At 37.3% G+C, this 18,186-nt stretch overlaps 3 protein-coding genes across 5 annotated transcripts in view; 1 reads left to right on the forward strand and 2 right to left on the reverse strand.

Annotated features, from left to right (window-relative positions):
* The window catches only part of LOC125230583 (protein flightless-1), a 47,429-nt gene extending 45,568 nt beyond the window's left edge, over positions 1–1,861 (reverse strand). Inside the window, exons 1-3 of the mRNA XM_048135778.1 lie at positions 1,715–1,861; positions 1,491–1,601; positions 1,147–1,385 (exon numbers count right to left, since the gene is read on the reverse strand). Coding sequence (XP_047991735.1) covers positions 1,147–1,385; positions 1,491–1,601; positions 1,715–1,777 — 413 coding nt within the window. The 5' untranslated portion in view covers positions 1,778–1,861. The remainder of the gene's footprint in view (positions 1–1,146; positions 1,386–1,490; positions 1,602–1,714) is intronic.
* Positions 1,862–10,033: 8,172 nt separating this feature from the next.
* Positions 10,034–16,472, reverse strand: LOC125230424 (mitochondrial import receptor subunit TOM22 homolog). 2 transcript variants are annotated; one of them, XM_048135562.1, is made up of 5 exons: positions 16,371–16,472; positions 15,285–15,332; positions 11,762–11,859; positions 11,213–11,354; positions 10,034–10,515 (listed from the first exon to the last, which is right to left on the reverse strand). In XM_048135562.1, exons 1-5 carry the CDS (start codon positions 16,443–16,445, stop codon positions 10,450–10,452), a joined length of 429 nt encoding a protein of 142 aa, XP_047991519.1. In that variant the 5' UTR covers positions 16,446–16,472; the 3' UTR covers positions 10,034–10,449. The 2 variants fall into 2 exon arrangements, with proteins under 2 accessions (XP_047991519.1, XP_047991518.1); XM_048135561.1 differs by lacking the exon at positions 16,371–16,472 and adding an exon at positions 15,418–15,682.
* Positions 16,473–16,983: 511 nt separating this feature from the next.
* LOC125230161 (inositol hexakisphosphate kinase 2) overlaps positions 16,984–18,186 on the forward strand; it is a 61,045-nt gene continuing 59,842 nt past the window's right edge. For both annotated transcript variants that reach the window (XM_048135215.1, XM_048135216.1), the window contains exon 1: positions 16,984–17,253. The gene's annotated coding sequence lies outside the window, so the exon portion shown is untranslated. The remainder of the gene's footprint in view (positions 17,254–18,186) is intronic.

Raw genomic sequence — 18,186 nt, forward strand, 5'->3', positions numbered from 1 at the left:
TATTTGTCATGCTAGTTCAGACAATGTCAGTACGTCTTGTATTGAGACTGACTGAAATAGCATGGACAGGTATGTATGTTTCAGGGGGATCAAGCGTCTCTGATCCCCCTCTTTATGCGGGTGCCTTGGCCGCAAGCCCGGGCAATGCCGCAGGGCGCCGTGGTGAATGACATGATGACACATACATCGATCCCAGCGCGCCCTCACGAACGGCAAAGAGGATGGAACGCCGGAGTGGGTTTAGTGGGTAGGGCCAAGTTTCCCCCCTCTCGCTAGGGGAGGGGAAAGAAACGGCGAGTCTCACACATCGTGCGTAACAGCATTCCCACTCCGTCAAAAAAAAAAAATGTTTCCATAAAAATACAAAATAAATTCTTCTCACACTACATCTGTAGAGACTGCACAGACAGTCAGAAAGGTAGAGCTTTGCTCCTGCCCTTCCATCTTTCTCTAAATGGAATAAGTGTAGAAATACAAGTATTCAAAACAACAGACTTTTTAGATCAAATTGTTCAGTCAGATAAACAGTCTTCTCTATAGTTAATATGATAATCATAACAGATTGCACAAAAATGATTGAAAAATACATGATAAACCACTGTTTATTCACAAAATCATAAATAAATAATAAATGCTTCAAAGGAAGAACAAAAAATTACTGTAAAATAGGAACTATGCTATGGTCTATGGCCTACCTCTAAAGATAATAAACAAATAAGCTTTTTTGTAAACATTTCATTATTGCCACAAGCTTTTATCGCTGACTGTACCTTTCTTTCAACAGTCATATACTGTTTGCGGAGACATTTCTAAAAACCCCTCACTCGATGGGGATATAACATTTCATAACAGAGTTCTTATGACCATGTTTCTGTTCCATCATCAGATCAGCTCCATGATACCATAATATTGCAATGACACATGATTTACATATGTGTGCAAAATTTCAGCTCAACCGGAAACCGGGAAGTGGGTCAAATTTAGGTTCTATGTTTTGACCCAAACTAACATACTAACAAGGCAAGTAAAAACACATTAAGTATCAACAAAGACCTAGTGTAACTTTAGAGCTGTGCATGTTGCATAATATATATTACTATATATTATAAAAGACAAAGATGAAATATCAAAACAACAGTGACTCACTTATTATGGCTGAGATTCAGTACAAGTAATGATTTGGCTTTGTCCAGGCCTTCAGGTACAGCCTTCAGTCTGTTGTGTGACAGATCCAGGGTAGTCAACTCCTCTAACCGGAACAGTTCCGCAGGAATACCCGAACTTTTCACATTGTTTCTTCTCACATTCAGAGATCTCAAACATTTCAACTCTGTCAGCTCACCAAATAACTTTTCCAAATTATTATTCTTCAACGAGAGATTCTCCTAAAAAATTACAACCATTTAGTTTCACTAAAAATACTTGTATTTAAGTTTATAAACTAAGATATAAAGGTGGACTGTTTATCCCTATATTCTATGATTAATTACCAATTTCATAAGTTTTCCTAATTCCTCTGGCACTTCAGTCAAATTTGTCTTGTCTAGCCTCAACCATTGAAGCCCTGTCATATATCGAATAGCATCTGGGAATTTTTCATCCTGAAATAAATAAGTAATTTAGGACAACAACAAAAATAGTAGGACATAGGTTAGAGATATGATATCATCTCTTTTGTGGACGATGGTAATTGAATAATTTCAAAGATACTTACGCTGAAATCATTACATGTGAAGTCTACACCTCGTACAAATGGCAATAAGCCTGTATTAGCCATGGTTATTGTGATTTAAATCATGAAAAGACTAATTCAGCTCCTTTCGTCCAATTCGAAAAAATAATGACTGCCTGACATTAGTGACAGTTGACTTCAATGAGTGAGTGATTCATACTGAATGAATGTTTATTTGAACCATTCACTCTAGCACATCTCTAGAGGCATCATTATCGATAAATTGAAACTATTGAACATTGAAATAATAATAATCAACGGAACACATATAAAAGAAAAGGTTTAATTAATAAAAAAATATATGCTATATATTTAAAAAATAATTTATGATAATAATGTAAGAAATTCATACTTATTCATATAAATTACCAATCAAAAACCGATAACACGATTATTTGGGACATCTCTTAGTCTTTTTTTTTATTCGTAGATATGGTAAAGACTAGAACCATATTTATTCAGGCACAAAATCGATTGTGTACTGCTCAATTTCATATTAAATAAAATGCAAACAAATGACACGAATTCTAGTAATATAATAAAAGTATGGTGTCGTAGTAGATGAGCGATTATAATATTATCACATTTATATTATTACTATTGAGGATCAAAGATATAACTTAAATCCTGTAATAAACACGATCCTCTTAGGATGAAAAAACCGGCCAAGAGCGTGTCGGGCCACGCTCAGTGTAGGGTTCCGTAGTTTTCCGTATTTTTCTCAAAAACTACTGAACCTATCAAGTTCAAAATAATTTTCCTAAAAATTCTTTATAAAGTTCTACTTTTGTGATTTTTTTCATATTTTTTGAACATATGGTTCAAAAGTTAGAGGGGGGGGACGCACTTTTTTTTTCCTTTAGGAGCGATTGTTTCCGAAAATATTAATATTATCAAAAAACGATCTTAGTAAACCCTTATTCATTTTTAAGAGGCCATTCAACGAAAACGTCGTAATAATGTAAAATTGATAGTTTTAGTCGGCAAAATGCTATACTTTCCGTCATCTAACAGACTTATTAAGTTCAAGATTCGATTAGGACATCTTCTTAACTTACATGTTGTGAGACTGGATTTTTGAAAACTAACTCACTTAATTAATTATGATTTTTTTTCTGGTGCATGTTTAGGAAAACCCGCGAAAAGTGCTGACTTAGTCCGTCTAATTTGTAAAATTTGGATAGTTTTGAATGCTTCAAGTGGTAAATTTGTATTATGTATATCCTGTACTACAATCTTATGAGACTACTTCTTTGTTATAAGGCTTTAGAATAGAGTAAATGAGGAAATGATGAATCCAATTTGTTTCAGAAATCACCTTAGAATAAGTGTCAATTTCTTCGAAAACTTAAGTGTTTCTGAAGTAGTTTTAATATAAAAATAATCTGCAACGCTTACTTAAACAGATTTTATGCAAAAGTTTTCTATTACTTGCAATTTAATATTTTTGACGATTTTTTAAAAATGCCTCCTTATTACCGGTTACGCGCGCTTGCGATGTCAGTACCGCGGCAGAGCTTGTAGAGGCAGGACGTATGACAGTCCGCTCCGCACGCGGCTCGACGATCGCGAAGTTATTTTGTCATTGTGTGCGGCACCCGCCGTGTCCAAAACCGCACTTGTGTGCGTGTTTGGCTGCACTGTTGCATGTATACTGCGACCGAAAACTTTGATCCTTGGGTTGACGACTTTGGTAACTAACTAATTAACTTGACTAATATTTTTAGTAGGTATTATTTATTATTGAATATCATTTTAGGTTACTGACTCGTGTCAACAAAATCTTTGACAATAGATGGTACTCAGGATCTGATGATGAAGTCAGATGGTAGTCATGAGTTCTCATCAACCAGGTCTTGAAACCATTTCGTGTTTGGGCTCGTTTGATTCGCCTCAACAAGATCTTTGACAAGAGGTGATGGTACCCAGGATCTGATGATGAAGCCGGAAGGTAGTCAAGAGAATTCAACAACCAGGTCTTGAAACCGCTTCGAGTTTGGGCTCGTTTGATTCGTCTCAACAAGATCTTTGACAAGAGATGGTACCCAGGATCTGATGGTGAAGCCGGAAGGTAGTCAAGAGTATTCAACAACCAGGTCTTGAAACTCCTTTGTGTTTGGGCTCGTTTGATTCGTCTCAACAAGATCTTTGACAAGAGATGGTACCCAGGATCTGATGATGAAGCTGGAAGGTGGTCAAGAGAATTCATCAACCAGGTCTTGAAACAACTTCGTGTTTGGGCTCGTTTGATTTGTCTCAACAAGATCTTTGACAAGAGATGGTACCCAGGATCTGATGATGAAGACAGATGGTAGTCAAGAGTTCTCATCAACCAGGTCTTGTAACCACTTCGTGTTTGGGTTCGTTTGATTCGTCTCAACAAGATCTTTGACAAGAGATGGTAATCACTCTTTTATACTCTGGCGCATCCACTGTCTCAGTGTGTCACCAGTCAATTAAAGCAGGTAGGCGTAGCGTAGAGTTGTATTTCCTTACAAAAAACTAATATATAGATGTGGACCGTCCTGTGCTCACATGCAATTAAAACAACATAATATTTAAAAACCGGCCAAGAGCGTGTGGGGCCATGCTCAGTCTAGGGTTCCGTAGTTTTCCGTATTTTTCTCAAAAACTACAGAACCTATCAAGTTCAAAACAGTTTTCCTAGAAAGTTTATAAAGTTCTACTTTTGTGATTTTTTAAATATTTTTTAAATATATGGTTAAAAAGTTAGAGGGGCGGGGGGTACACACATTTTTTTCCTTTAGGAGCGATTATTTCCGAAAATATTAATATTATCAAAAAACGATTTCAGTAATTCATTTTTAAATACCTATCAACAATATCACACGTTAGGGTTGAAATGAAAAAAAAATCACTCCCTACTTTACGTGTAGGGGGGCACCCTAATAAAACATTTTTTCCACTTTTTATTTTTGCACTTTGTCGGCGTGACCCGCGTGACTGATATACATATTGTGGTACCAAATTTCAGCTCTCTAGTGCTAACGGTCACTGAGATTATCCGCGGACGGGCGGACGGACGGACGGACAAACTACGAAACCCTAAAAACACAATAACACATTTTAAATATAAAAAAACTACTTAAAATTAAAGAAAACCGATCTTAGTTCCATTATACATATGTACCTAGAAAACATACCATATACAAAATGAAATAAAACTAAGAAAACGGATTATATTCATTATACGCGATATAATCTGATTCCATAAATTTATTTCATGAGTAACTATCGCGGTGACAGAAGACAATATTATATACATAACGGCGCGCGGTTTATTTGATTCGATTGTTTTTCAAATTGTTTAATTTTCGGGTAGTTGCGATTTGTTTATGACATTTGATTTATTTTAAGAGCGGGTAATCCCGAATGGAGTTGTAAGTGTCATGGCTGCGCGGGACGTCATTCATTGACTGCGCCCCGCACGAGATGGTCGCTTACAAACCCATTAGCTCTTGCTTATGATTTGTAATCGTGATTTATTTTTGTGATCATCGAATGTTTTTGTCGTAAATTAATTTTAATAGTAAACACAGTGATTTAACAGTATCGTTTGAGTGTTATTTCGTGAAAACCTGCACGTGCACGCCCACGCGACATGAATATGTCGAACACGCCTTCGGATACGCCTGTTCGGCCTCCCAATACCCCGACATCGGAAGTGAGATTACCAGAAACGGTGCAGGATAACCCTACAGGCCAGAGTGGTGTTATTTTGAATAATAGTGACAATCAAATGTGGAAAATTTTATTTGAAATGCAGCAACGGCAAATGATCGAATTGATTAGTACCATTAAGGAACCAAATACTAAAGGTACTAAACTAGTACTTCCTGAATTTAATCCTGAATCTGGAGATAGCGATGCTCGGGCGTGGTGCGCTACAGTGGATTTGTGCATACAAGAAAAAGAGATAACAAGTAGCAACCTAATTATTGCCCTGAGTCGAGCTCTAAAAGGCACGGCAGCGTCTTGGCTGGCCCAGAATAGTTTTGCTGGGATAACTTGGCCTCAGATAAAAGACTCTTTTCTTGCTCGTTTTGATTACGTCGAAACACCAGCTGCTACATTATACAGGCTGCTCAATGAGAACCCAAAAGATGGTGAATGTTTAGCGTCATACGCTAATCGGTTTTTAAGCACGCTAATGAATAGGTGGAGTTCTTTATCAAATGAGCAGATAGCTATAGCTGTAACCTTAGCACATGCATCTAAAACTGACCCACGACTACAAAGACTGGCTTTTACTACGGAAATCGACACTAGAGTGAAAATGCAACAAGAACTGATGGCCTATACGTATCGTAAGAGAGGACCTGCGACACAAGATAAACAGTTGGCACAAAATGATGCTAAACGCCCACGTGTTGATTCATTACGGAGGTGCTACCTTTGTAACAAGCCGGGCCACTTGGCAAGTGATTGCTGTGTTAAAAACGATTCAAGTCCGGCATCGACATTGAAGAATACGACGGAAGTTCCAACGAAGCTATCTTCGCTCACTTGTTTCTCCTGTGGTGAAAGAGGACATATATCAACCCGCTGCACGAAGAAAGAAGATCGTTCTGGCGAAGCGGTTGTGGAGCGTCGAGTGAATATGTGCACTGTCAAGCAAACGTCAGACCAACTGTCTACAAATCACGGTGAGAAGTATTTATTCTGTTTTGATAAGGGTGCTGAAATGCGGAATGCTCTCTAATTAGAGAAAGTGTAGCTAATATTTTCTGGGTAAACGACAGCAAAATATAGTAAATTTATTTGACTTAGATAAACAATGTTATGGTTTATAGTGTAGTATTCAAATTTTAGCCACGGTCAACAATGTCAACATAACACTCAGTGCAATTGCTTTTCGATACTATACCTGATGATTTGCATACCAAGAGCGCGAGATGTATTGACGTTAGGGTATTCAGTAGAAATTACTGAGAATAAACTTGTTAAAAAAAAAAAGATGGTAGCTGTTTGCGAAGTAGGTTCTAAAGTAAATGATAAAAAAAAAAACACAATAATACCGACATTCCTACCGACTTTCGGGGACAGGTACTGATGTTACTCAAAGAAAATGTAGACCATTTTGTCAAAGGGTCTCCAACTAGTAAAGTTAGCACCGGGCGGCCGGCAGTTAGAAATAAAATTAGCTGGTCCGAATCGTACTGTGCAAAGACGACCTGTTAGAAGCAGGCATAATTCAAGATTGGAGCTATACTGGTGCAACCTGTGAAGGTAAATTACGCGTGATCGAATACTGTAGCTACCGAACCTCTAACGCTGAGTCTTGATATCAAGTCTGGATATCATAGGAGCTAGATACCCTGACCATTGTGAATACCAACGTTTCCGGCATTATTTGCAAAGGCATAGATTTTAAAGTAGTTACTAATTGCAATGCCGGAAAAGCATCCAAATCGAAATTAGACCTCGCACTGCGTGTGCACCGTTGGTGATGTTTCCTACAGATTTTCGAGTTTGATATCGAATATCGCCAGAGTAAAAAAAAAAAAAAAAACCCACATGGTATCTTAATTGCATTCTGGGCAAGTTCAAGCTGAACTCCGTCCAATTCCTAAAGTTGGAATTATTATTTTTAAGTTCCAGAATTCCGCACTAGAACAGAAACAACCGAAATTAGCATAGAGTCAGGATGTCCTAACGGCGCTCGTCAGTACAAACGAGTGATGTTGCGTTGCTATTTTTTTTGTATGTTGTTTTAGGTGTGAATAGAATGTAGTTTGATAAATGGTAGTCTTGGTGAAAAGTAGCAGCTTAAATGACATTTATTAGCATTAGTGGCATTACCTAAGCCTTGGTGGCAGTACTTAGCCTTGGTGGCATTACTTAAGCCTTGGTGGCAATACTTAGCATTAGTGGCATTACTGAAGCCTTGGTGGCAATACTTAGCCTTGGTGGCATTACTGAAGCCTTGGTGGCAATACTTAGCTTTACTGGCGTTACTTAAGCCTTGGTGGAAATACTTAGCCTTGGTGGCATTACTGAAGCCTTGGTGGCAATATTTAGCCTTGATGGCATTGCTTATACTTAGCCTTAGTGGCATTACTTATACTTAGCCTTGGTGGCATTACTGAAGCCTTGGTGGAAATACTTAGCTTTAGTGACATTACTTAAGCCTTGGTGGCAATACTTAGCCTTGGTGGCATTACTTAAGCCTTGGTGGCAATACTTAGCCTTGATGGCATTACTTATCCTGGGTGAAATTGGCATTACGTAGCCTTGGTGGCATAATCATAGCCTTGATGGCATAACTTAACTTTGGTGGCATAGCCTTGGTGGCAGTACTTAACATGTTAGTTACACAAGCTGGTTTTGCCAGTTGTTGTGCTGGAATTCAAGAGGTGCAAAGAAAGATGTTTGGTAACGGTTTAATTAGTGTGTTCAAGTTGTATTCCGGTCAGAATGACCGAGCAGGTTGCTGTGTTGTACATTGGTGGTTTTATTGTTCACAGATGAACCAGACAGCAGAGATGATACACACGAGGACGTGTGATTATGCAGGACGGCCGTAACGGCGCGCGGTTTATTTGATTCGATTGTTTTTCAAATTGTTTAATTTTCGGGTAGTTGCGATTTGTTTATGACATTTGATTTATTTTAAGAGCGGGTAATCCCGAATGGAGTTGTAAGTGTCATGGCTGCGCGGGACGTCATTCATTGACTGCGCCCCGCACGAGATGGTCGCTTACAAACCCATTAGCTCTTGCTTATGATTTGTAATCGTGATTTATTTTTGTGATCATCGAATGTTTTTGTCGTAAATTAATTTTAATAGTAAACACAGTGATTTAACAGTATCGTTTGAGTGTTATTTCGTGAAAACCTGCACGTGCACGCCCACGCGACATGAATATGTCGAACACGCCTTCGGATACGCCTGTTCGGCCTCCCAATACCCCGACATACACAATTTATTATATTATAAAAGTTTTTTAATCTATTTCTTCCAAGGCTACACACGTTTTAAAAGATAATTTTTAAGAAAAAAAAACCGCCTTGGACTGGCCAAGAGCGTGTCGGGCCACGCTCAGTGTAGGGTTCCGTAGTTTCCCGTATTTTTCTCAAAAACTACTGAATTTATCAAGTTCAAATCAATTTTCCTAGAAAGTCTTTATAAAGTTCTACTTTTGTGATTTTTTTCATATTTTTTTAAACATATGGTTCAAAAGTTAGAGGGGAGGGGGGGACGCACTTTTATTTCCTTTAGGAGCGATTAGTTCCGAAAATATTAATATTATCAAAAAACGATTTTAGTAAACCCTTATTCATTTTTAAATACCTATCCAACAATATATCACACGTTGGGGTTGGAATGAAAAAAAAATATCATCCCCCCACTTTACATGTAGGGGGGGTTCCCTAATAAAACATTTTTTTCCATTTTTTATTTTTGCACTTTGTTGGCGTGATTGATATACATATTGGTACCAAATTTCAGCTTTCTAGTGCTTACGGTTACTGAGATTATCCGCGGACGGACGGACGGACGGACAGACAGAGATGGCGAAACTATAAGGGTTCCTAGTTGACTACGGAACCCTAAAAACTGTGATAAGTTTAATAATTAAACTAAAAGGTCAAGTATTGATGCACGAAATCATGTATGCAAATATGTAATATATATGGTGGTATTTTTACGCAAGTATCAATAATGGTTAGTCCGCTACGCTACTGACGGCGTGGCGGTACCGACCATGAATGCTATCCCTTTCGCTCTAGCCGCACGTAAGGTTGGTTCGAAGAGGATCGCACGCTATGTCTGTACCGCAGGCTACAATCGTTATGCTTCTGGTTATAGTGTGCGTCTGCACACAGGCGCACGCCAGCGCCGCCGGCGCCGAAATGCGAGCAAGCAGATTTTTTGAAAGCGCTCTTAAATACCTATCCAACAATATATCACACGTTGGGGTTGGAATGAAAAAAAATATCAGCCCCCACTTTACATGTAGGGGGGGTACCCTAATAAAACATTTTTTTCCATTTTTTATTTTTGCACTTTGTCGGCGTGATTGATATACATATTTATACCAAATTTCAGCTTTCTAGTGCTAACGGTTACTGAGATTATCCGCGGACGGACGGACGGACAGACAGACATGGCGAAACTATAAGGGTTCCTAGTTGACTACGGAACCCTAAAAATGTATAAACGCATTTATACTGTATTCACAAGCACATTAAGTGCATTTGTGTATATTTTCAGTACCTGATTAATTTAGCAAGGTCAATTTTATTAAAGCTTTCAAATTTAGGAAACAATAAAAAATCCTTTAACAATATTTTATTTCTATAAGTATTGTTAACAAAACATTATCTACAAATGACTGAAAAAATCATATCACTACATCAATGTTCCTAAATATATTAGATTTTATCGGAAATAGGATATTCCATTAAACCAAAGACCTCTGGGTAGAACCTTTACACTAGAGTGCATTTTGATTCTTCATATGGGTAAATGCATAATTCGTTTCAAATTGTGACAATGACTGAAATGTTGAAAAATAAATACAATGTTTATATACTTTGAATAAATCAAAAGGAAATATTGAAATTTACATAAAGGGTACCTATTTACTCTATTTATAACTAACAACCTAACATTAAAGCATTCAGGGTGACATTATGGATAGAACAATATAATATGACTGAATATTGTTTAGCTTGGTTAGGGGTATGGTTTATCGCGGCATCGGTGGCATATTTGGCATGGGCCCTGATAAGGCAGTATTGGTTCCCAGTAACACCTGTAAAACAAACAGAAATAATGTTATTCCATTTAAAATGTAATAGATTTACGGCCCTGCCACGACACTGATCTAAGCGCGACAGCAGTGAGCGGCAGCCATACGTGCGAATTAAAATTCCCATAGCCGTGTCTCGCTTCAATGTATGGTCGCCACTCACCGCTGTCGCGCTTAGGCCAATGTCGTGGCTGAGCCGTTATAGTGTATTTTTTATCATGAAATAAAGAAACATATCTATATATACTAAGCTTATGATGGCACCTATTATGATCAGTCATTTAAAAGATAAATTTGAATTAGGTTTTAGAAAATTAAGTGAATGATACTATTCCAAAAAACATAGAACAGTAACAACCTAATGACAGTTATTAATCTCTTATAGAACTATCTAGATACTACTTGCATGATTGATAATTTCATCTTATTCATATCAAGCATCATTCTAAATCAGTGGTGGCCCATATTTTATTGGGGGCAAAAATATGAAGGAATTTTAGAGGTGGGCCAGGTTTACACTAAAAATGCATTCTTTCTGCAGTGCTGGGCCATATCAGAAACTAGTTTGAAGGACCAGTAGAAGGCTGGATTAGGCCTGCGGGTCATACCTTAGCCAGCACTGCTCTAGACTAGAATAAGTTTTTAGTTACTATTTTAGTTTACTGAAATGTAAATGGTACATTTTATTAGCAAGGCTTACTTGTTTCTGTTGAGACTTTTGCATCTCCTCTACTTGAGCTCTCTCCACTTCGAAAATGACAGGCGCGAACAGTATTACAGACGAGCTGGCCACAATCCATACCAGCGAACGGGACAAACCATAGAATGCTTTAGCTCCGGATCTGGACAAGAAACATGCAATATTAACATTAAGGTATGAGAGGATAACTTAAAATAAAGGGCCATGATGGCAGCAAGACATTGTGAAAATTTTTGTGCTTTAATGAAAATTTTAATAAGCTAATAACCTTATTTTGAATATATTTTTTATAATAAAAGTTTACTAACTAACTATTTTGGGTCAATAATCCAAAGTGAATCTTGGCCTCAGAAATGAGAGATCACCACCTGTCCCGGTCCTGCACAACTTCTTGCCAGTAACTAACTTGAAGCTGACCCAGTTACAAGTGGAAAGTGATTCTAATAACTATTAATATTTACATACATAATACTAATGATAGAAATATAGATAATATCGAAAAATCACTCAATCAAATAAGAGTGATAATTGTATAATCTTACAACTTACATTGTCTTGGTAGTTAAGGTGTATGTTCCATTTCTGACACATTGCGGAAACATTTCAGTCAGTCCCCATAGTCTTTCAGACAGGGTCTCATCTGGTTCCTAAAAAAAATTGGCATTTTATTTAAAATAATTATACAATGACTTTCATCAATCAACATAACCTATTATAAAAACCGGCCAAGTGCGAGTTGGACTCGCCCACCGAGGGTTCCGTACAAACTTTCAATGGTTAAAATAATCATACTACCTATACTCATATTCATTTATTCATATTTGTAACGCCATTTTACACGTCAAGATTTGATTTGACGTTGATTGTTGTGACGTTAAATAAATGAATTCTATTCTATTCTATTCTATTCTATTTAAAAAAATAATATTTATACAGCAATAATACTTAGAGAATAAATAGACAGAAGATTGAAATTACAAAAAGTTACGCAATATTCACATAAAAATGCACAAACATATTTTTCTAATTAGGTAATAAAAAAATTGTCATTAGTGTAGAACGGGTGCTCGACCAGCCAATTTTTTAAGCGATAGGTACTTAAAGTTCGACACACTAGGCGCTTCAACCACATATTGCGGCAATTTATTATAGACGGCAGGGTCCATCACATGTGTTAATTTGACCGTAAATTGGATTTCGCCAATTTACGGTCGATACCTACTAACTTTCCCGCATTTCGAGTGTTGTACTTGGAATGGAACACATGTTAGTTTTGTCACAGAATATATTATGTATAATAGTACAAGTACGGAAGGCTCCTTTGATGTTCACAAAATGACGCCATTCTAAATTCTTACCTACATTAACAAACGGACCGCACGCGAGCAGCCAACATTGAATTTTTCCCCTCACTAGCTCGGAAACACGTGTTTTGTCCTTCAATACCAGCGGGTAAAAACGCATTTTACCCACTAGTGAGTGGGTAAAGTAATTTGACCTTGAATAAATTCAAATGAACTGCTTTAAAATTGATAAAAGTAGGTGAATCTAGTAATAAAGATCATTTACCACCTGTGGAACTACTGGAAGCAGTGATAAACGCATTTCTTGCGTTGTAGTTTCCTCGCTACAGTGAGGGGAAAAGTTTTGTGTTACACTCGGGTGCAAATGTATTTTACTTCTCGTGTGTTCTAAACTCTGTGTTCTAAAAAAACTCGCAAGTTCAGGATTCTATAAATAACTCGCAAGTTCATGATTCTTCAAATAACTATTATTGCGCCGCGCGAAGGTCGTCGCCAATGAATGGGCCGCGAACTCGCGGCCGCTGACATGTACTTGTAGCGCAGCGATAGAATCGCGGAGTGAGCCGCCCCTGGTTTTGTATGCTGCCAAGTTCTCTCTTACATAAATGGCTACCTGCATGATAACTATTGCAGGCAGTATAATAAGTGTAAAGCTAGGAACATACTACGCGGACGTCCGTCGTAAATCGACCGCGACCGCGACTGAACAGTGTGCACGGAACAAAACATCCAGCGAGCCAGATTTCGAACGAACGTCCATGCGCTCAAGGCCACGTCCACGTCCGTCGACCGATAGTTTGCACGGTTAAGTGTATATTCATTGTCCAGATCCCCGTCCGCGGTCGATTTACGACGGACGTCCGCGTAGTGTGTTCCTAGTTTAAGGATTCTTATTTTTTAAAGAGTTCTTTGGCCGGAGTGTCTACTGTCTACAGGTACCTGAGCAACGATCCTGACAGCTCGTTTCTGAAAGCGAAAGACCCTCTCCCATTCAGGACAACACCCCCAGACCAGACCTCCGCAACGTACTGTATTAATGAATGGACAGTGGCGAAATAGCACGTCCGGGCTACTTCTGGAGCCACAGACTTTGCAACTCGACCTAAGGCAAAGCACGCACTGCCCCGACTACCACACGGTTTATCTACTTGCTGGTCCCAGTTTAAGCCCTGATCAATCTTTAAACCTAGGAAAGTAGTCCTGGATGCCTGTTCAAGTATTTTCCCATTAATTATGAACTATCAACGGCGTGGTCATGCGACCCGAAAGATTAAAATGCACAAAGTGTAATTAAAATGTTGGCAGCCTGTATCGCAACTGGAGGACCTACGGAAGTAATTAGGACAATAGATCCTTCCTCCTTCCTTCGGTCCTTTGAGTCGTCGGCACCCAGGCCCCTTCTAAGTACAGGTTTGTACAAGTTTCTAATGAGTCGACTCGGCAACGCACATGTGCCACTCCTTGAGTGGCAGGCGTCCATATGTAACAGTGACCGCTTTCCATCAGGCGGACCGTATGCATGTTTGCCACCTACGTGGTACAAAAAAAAATCTCGACGAATTCACCTTAAACATTAAATACTAAATCAAAATCGATTGATTCGTTCGGGAGCTATGATGCCAGACAGACATGTCAAGTGTCAAACCTATTATTATTATTATAACACTCCGTCGTTTTTGCGTTGGTGGTTAAAAACAAGAAACCTCCTTCAAAACTATAATAAAACACAACTTTCTATGGAAATCGGTAAAGTGCGAGTCGGATTTCGACATTTCCATACAAAAAGGTCATGAGCGCCTGACGACATGTGATAGCAACGTACACTAGATTTGTACTTTAAAGATTTTGCGTATATTTTGGAAACTATAAGAGATATAGCAAATAGACTTCAGATTTTGGTTGTCGGTGGCACAATTTTTTTGTTTTCGTATATATACACCATTTTTTGGACCTATTAGGGCAATATTATGGTCAGTGCAGTTCTAAACAGTCTTAAGCGCCTCTTTTTTAGTAGGAACTTAAGTCATTTTGGCAAATGATTAAAATTTTTAACAATTTCTAAACAGAAATGAATTTCTTTCTACCTGTCCATGGCGCTCACAAAATTTCAAAACATTTAGTAAGTACTTGCAGCGGCAGTGAGTGAAAATCTCAATTTGAGTTTTTTTCTCTTAAGTCCGACTTACGCTTGATTGTAGATTTCTAATAGGTTTTCCTGTAATCTACAGGTAGAGGGCTATCTCGTGTATTTTTTGAAAATTTTACGCTAAGTAGTTTCGGAGATAAGGGGGGGGGAATGGTAATTTTTCTTAAATAACTTCTAAATTACCAAAATAAAAACTATAAAAAAAATATATTTGAAATGCTTATAAAATGCTCTTTTATTTGATATGTATCACAATATAGTTCTAATAACTTTGATTTTTAATTTTCAATATTACCACCCAAAAGTGCCCCTTATGATTAAATTTCGTTTAATTTCATTTGATTATATTGCATGTCCGTCTTTGGGCCACAGGTTTACATACGTGTGCCAAATTTCAAGTAAATCGGTCCAGTAGTTTCGGAGAAATCGGCTGTGACAGAGGGACAGACAGACACGCGAGTGATCCTATAAGGGTTCCGTTTTTCCTCTTTGAGGTACGGAACCCTAAAAATGTTATCAAATAACCTACATGATGGTAATAAGGCAACATGATGAATTACTAGTTATAATGATATTCATTTACTATTAAGATGGGGATAAGACCAAAGAAATATATACTCACATCATCATATTCCTTCAGTGGCCCTCCTAACTCTGGCGAAGATCCTAACTGCAAAGAGAAAGTAAACGAACGTTAAACGGTTTGCACACACTAATTGCCCCATTAGAGATTACGTTTTTTCGTCACCACATACCACGGGCAGGCTGAAATTATCTTCAGGCTTACGCTCAGGGGTATCATCTTTGCTCGCTGTCAAAGACTCCATACCGCTATCACTCTGCTCCAGTTCATCAGTCAAATCCATAAGCATGTTATGGATTTATTTCAGAATGTTATAATCGATTGAAATTATCCAGTGGAAGCAGTACGCGGACTTAGGACGGGAATTATATATATTTTACTATTTTTCTAGACAAAACCCTCGTGTTGCTACTCTACTTTTGGGTTTTCGTCATAGACAAGATAGATTATTGAATGAATATGTATTGGTGAATGAATGATTTTAATTTTGTACTCAATGACCACAGAGAGGATTATTTTATTAAGCGCTATTATTTGAAATATTTTTTGTTTAGTTTATTTGTTGAGAAAACAAACAGCGATGCAGATTTTAGAGTATTTTCAATTACCAAACTCCAACCAAATGCTTGATTTAAAACATAGGGTTAGACCAAAACATACCACTATCAAATTGTATACATGTAGGACAAACTCGTGAACCTTTTTCATAATATCGTAAACGTAAAATTACAGTAAGGCGCTAATTTAGTATTTTGCGTACCTATGTCGAAACTGTGCTCTAAGATATCGAAAGATACAAGTGTGAAGAGGGAATTCGTAAGTCCCGTCGATTTAAAATCCCTTCGGTCGTGTTTCAATTTATCGCTATAGCCTATATACGTTTCAGACTTTACTTTTTCCGCACTTGTATCGTAATGTAGAATTTGTATTATGTACATCCTAGATTTCAGCTCAAGTTTTCATCAAGAGTATCTTTCATCATGCGCGCGCGTTGGAATTCCCACAATTGAATAAATTACTGAATGATGAGTTAAATAAAATTATGACATATAACTAATACTTTCTCCTTCTGGGCTATCAAAATCGCTGCCAACTTGGCTTGGTTTAACAGTTAGAAACTCTTACCGTCGCTAGTTCTTTTGTATTTGCCGACAGACATATAGTGGGAGAGCTACAGGCACAAGGATGCTCAATAGACATGTTTTAAAATTTAATGGGTCATTTTTTAATACTTTCTAAAATAGCAAGATTCCATCAAATTTCACTAATTTACGTCACCTTAAAAAATTCTTATTTCAAATTTTTGACAGTTTTGACAAAAATATTTGTAACAAACCACATTACTCACGAGCAGAATTTGTATTGTATAGTCTGGCACACGTGAAGTGTTAGTAAAGGTGCTGACACATGCTCGTATGAAGACATGTCGTCTCAAAGAGCATCACTACGTTTTACGGGTCGTCCACATACTATCCTGTACGTCGGAGCGGGAAAGAGCTTTTTCTCGCTCTCACGTGAAAAAACTCCAAGGTCGTACCGTACCATGGATTGGATGTGTGCGACAAAAAAGTCGACGAGCGAGTTTGTCGCCCGTGGACGCATACAATTCTGCCCACTGATTTTGCGGTTTGGTTTCGGTACCGTAATCTATAGAAGCCTTTACTCAATAAAAAATATACGACATCAGTCTGTATTGTCTATGAATGATCGAGTAAAAAAAGTCTCGTGTCTGGAAAGTACTAAAAATTTTGTATTTCTTGAGTTTCAACTGGATTTAAATCCTTAACATTATATGAAATCAATTTATAATTCTCTACAAAACGTTTAATAAGTAAAATTTATAGGAATATATCAACCGTGTGTTGAAACATAAGTAATTTGAAAGAAAAATCTACCGTGAAGTTCTTCGTGTCACTTGTCATTCATATCATTGGTGTATGATAAAATTTTGAATGTTAAAAACTTTCTCAGCTGTTTGGAGTTTACCTTGAAGACTACGTCAAGTAAGGTAAGCATTTTAGTTTTTAGTTTGCTCTTTAATTTAAGCGAAATTTGGGGATAGTTACTTTCATAAAAGGTTCATTTTTAGAGGCCTAAAAACAGACAAAATCTTGCACTAATGCTAACATTACATTACACCTAAGTCTAACATTTTATTTCAGTGTAATATTAACAATTAATAATTATATATTAAGACGATAACCGTCACTTACTGTCTTTTATAAACTTAAGGGATATTTATTTCTTAACACTTAATTTCTCTGAAGGCTTGTGCATTTAAGTACAGAAGTTTTCCTGTGTGCCTACTAAAGTAGGCAAAGTGGGTATAATTCAGAATAACATTTGATATTTTCTTTGTTTTTCCAAAAACTTCCTTAAATTTTGGCTAGGATTGATAACATGAGACTATATCAGCCATTGAAGCTACTTAATCCTATGAATCACAACGAACGCATGAAATAGACATACTAGTATTTTCTTTCAGTCATCTTTTCATATATATTCAGACGGGCGATGGCTGAAAGATAATACCAGTATGTATATCTCATGCGTTTGTTATGATTAATATGTATGAATAGCTTGAATGGCTAACATAGTCTCATGTAATCAATCCAAGCCAAAATTTAAGGAAGTTTTTGGAAAAATAAAGAAAATATCAAATGTCATTCTGAATTATACCCACTTTGCCTACTTCAGTAGACACACAGGAAAAAGCTTGGGTTAGATAAATACTTTCAGTTTCTAACATAAAATGTTCCTCCGAGACAATCAGCGATATCTAAAGCAGATGACAGCCATACACACTACTACATTGCATTTCATTCGTATTTTAATTACTGTATGATCAAATTTGTCCAGAGCCAAAAGTACTGATATTTATATTTATACTCATGTAAAAAAATAATTGTACGATCATTGATATGTTATTGTCTGTATGTTG

The sequence above is a fragment of the Leguminivora glycinivorella genome, chromosome 10 (genome assembly GCF_023078275.1).
Source record: "Leguminivora glycinivorella isolate SPB_JAAS2020 chromosome 10, LegGlyc_1.1, whole genome shotgun sequence".
Classification (NCBI taxonomy): Eukaryota; Metazoa; Arthropoda; class Insecta; order Lepidoptera; family Tortricidae; genus Leguminivora; species Leguminivora glycinivorella.

Coding starts and splice junctions, on each gene's coding strand:
- LOC125230424 (XM_048135561.1), bottom strand. CDS start 15,534: ATGCTTATGGATTTGACTGATGAACTGGAGCAGAGTGATAGCGGTATG. Junction 11,860..15,284: donor CACTGAAGGAATATGATGAT/GTGAGTATATAT, acceptor AATTTTTTTTAG/GAACCAGATGAGACCCTGTC. Junction 10,516..11,212: donor AAAAGTCTCAACAGAAACAA/GTAAGCCTTGCT, acceptor TTTGTTTTACAG/GTGTTACTGGGAACCAATAC.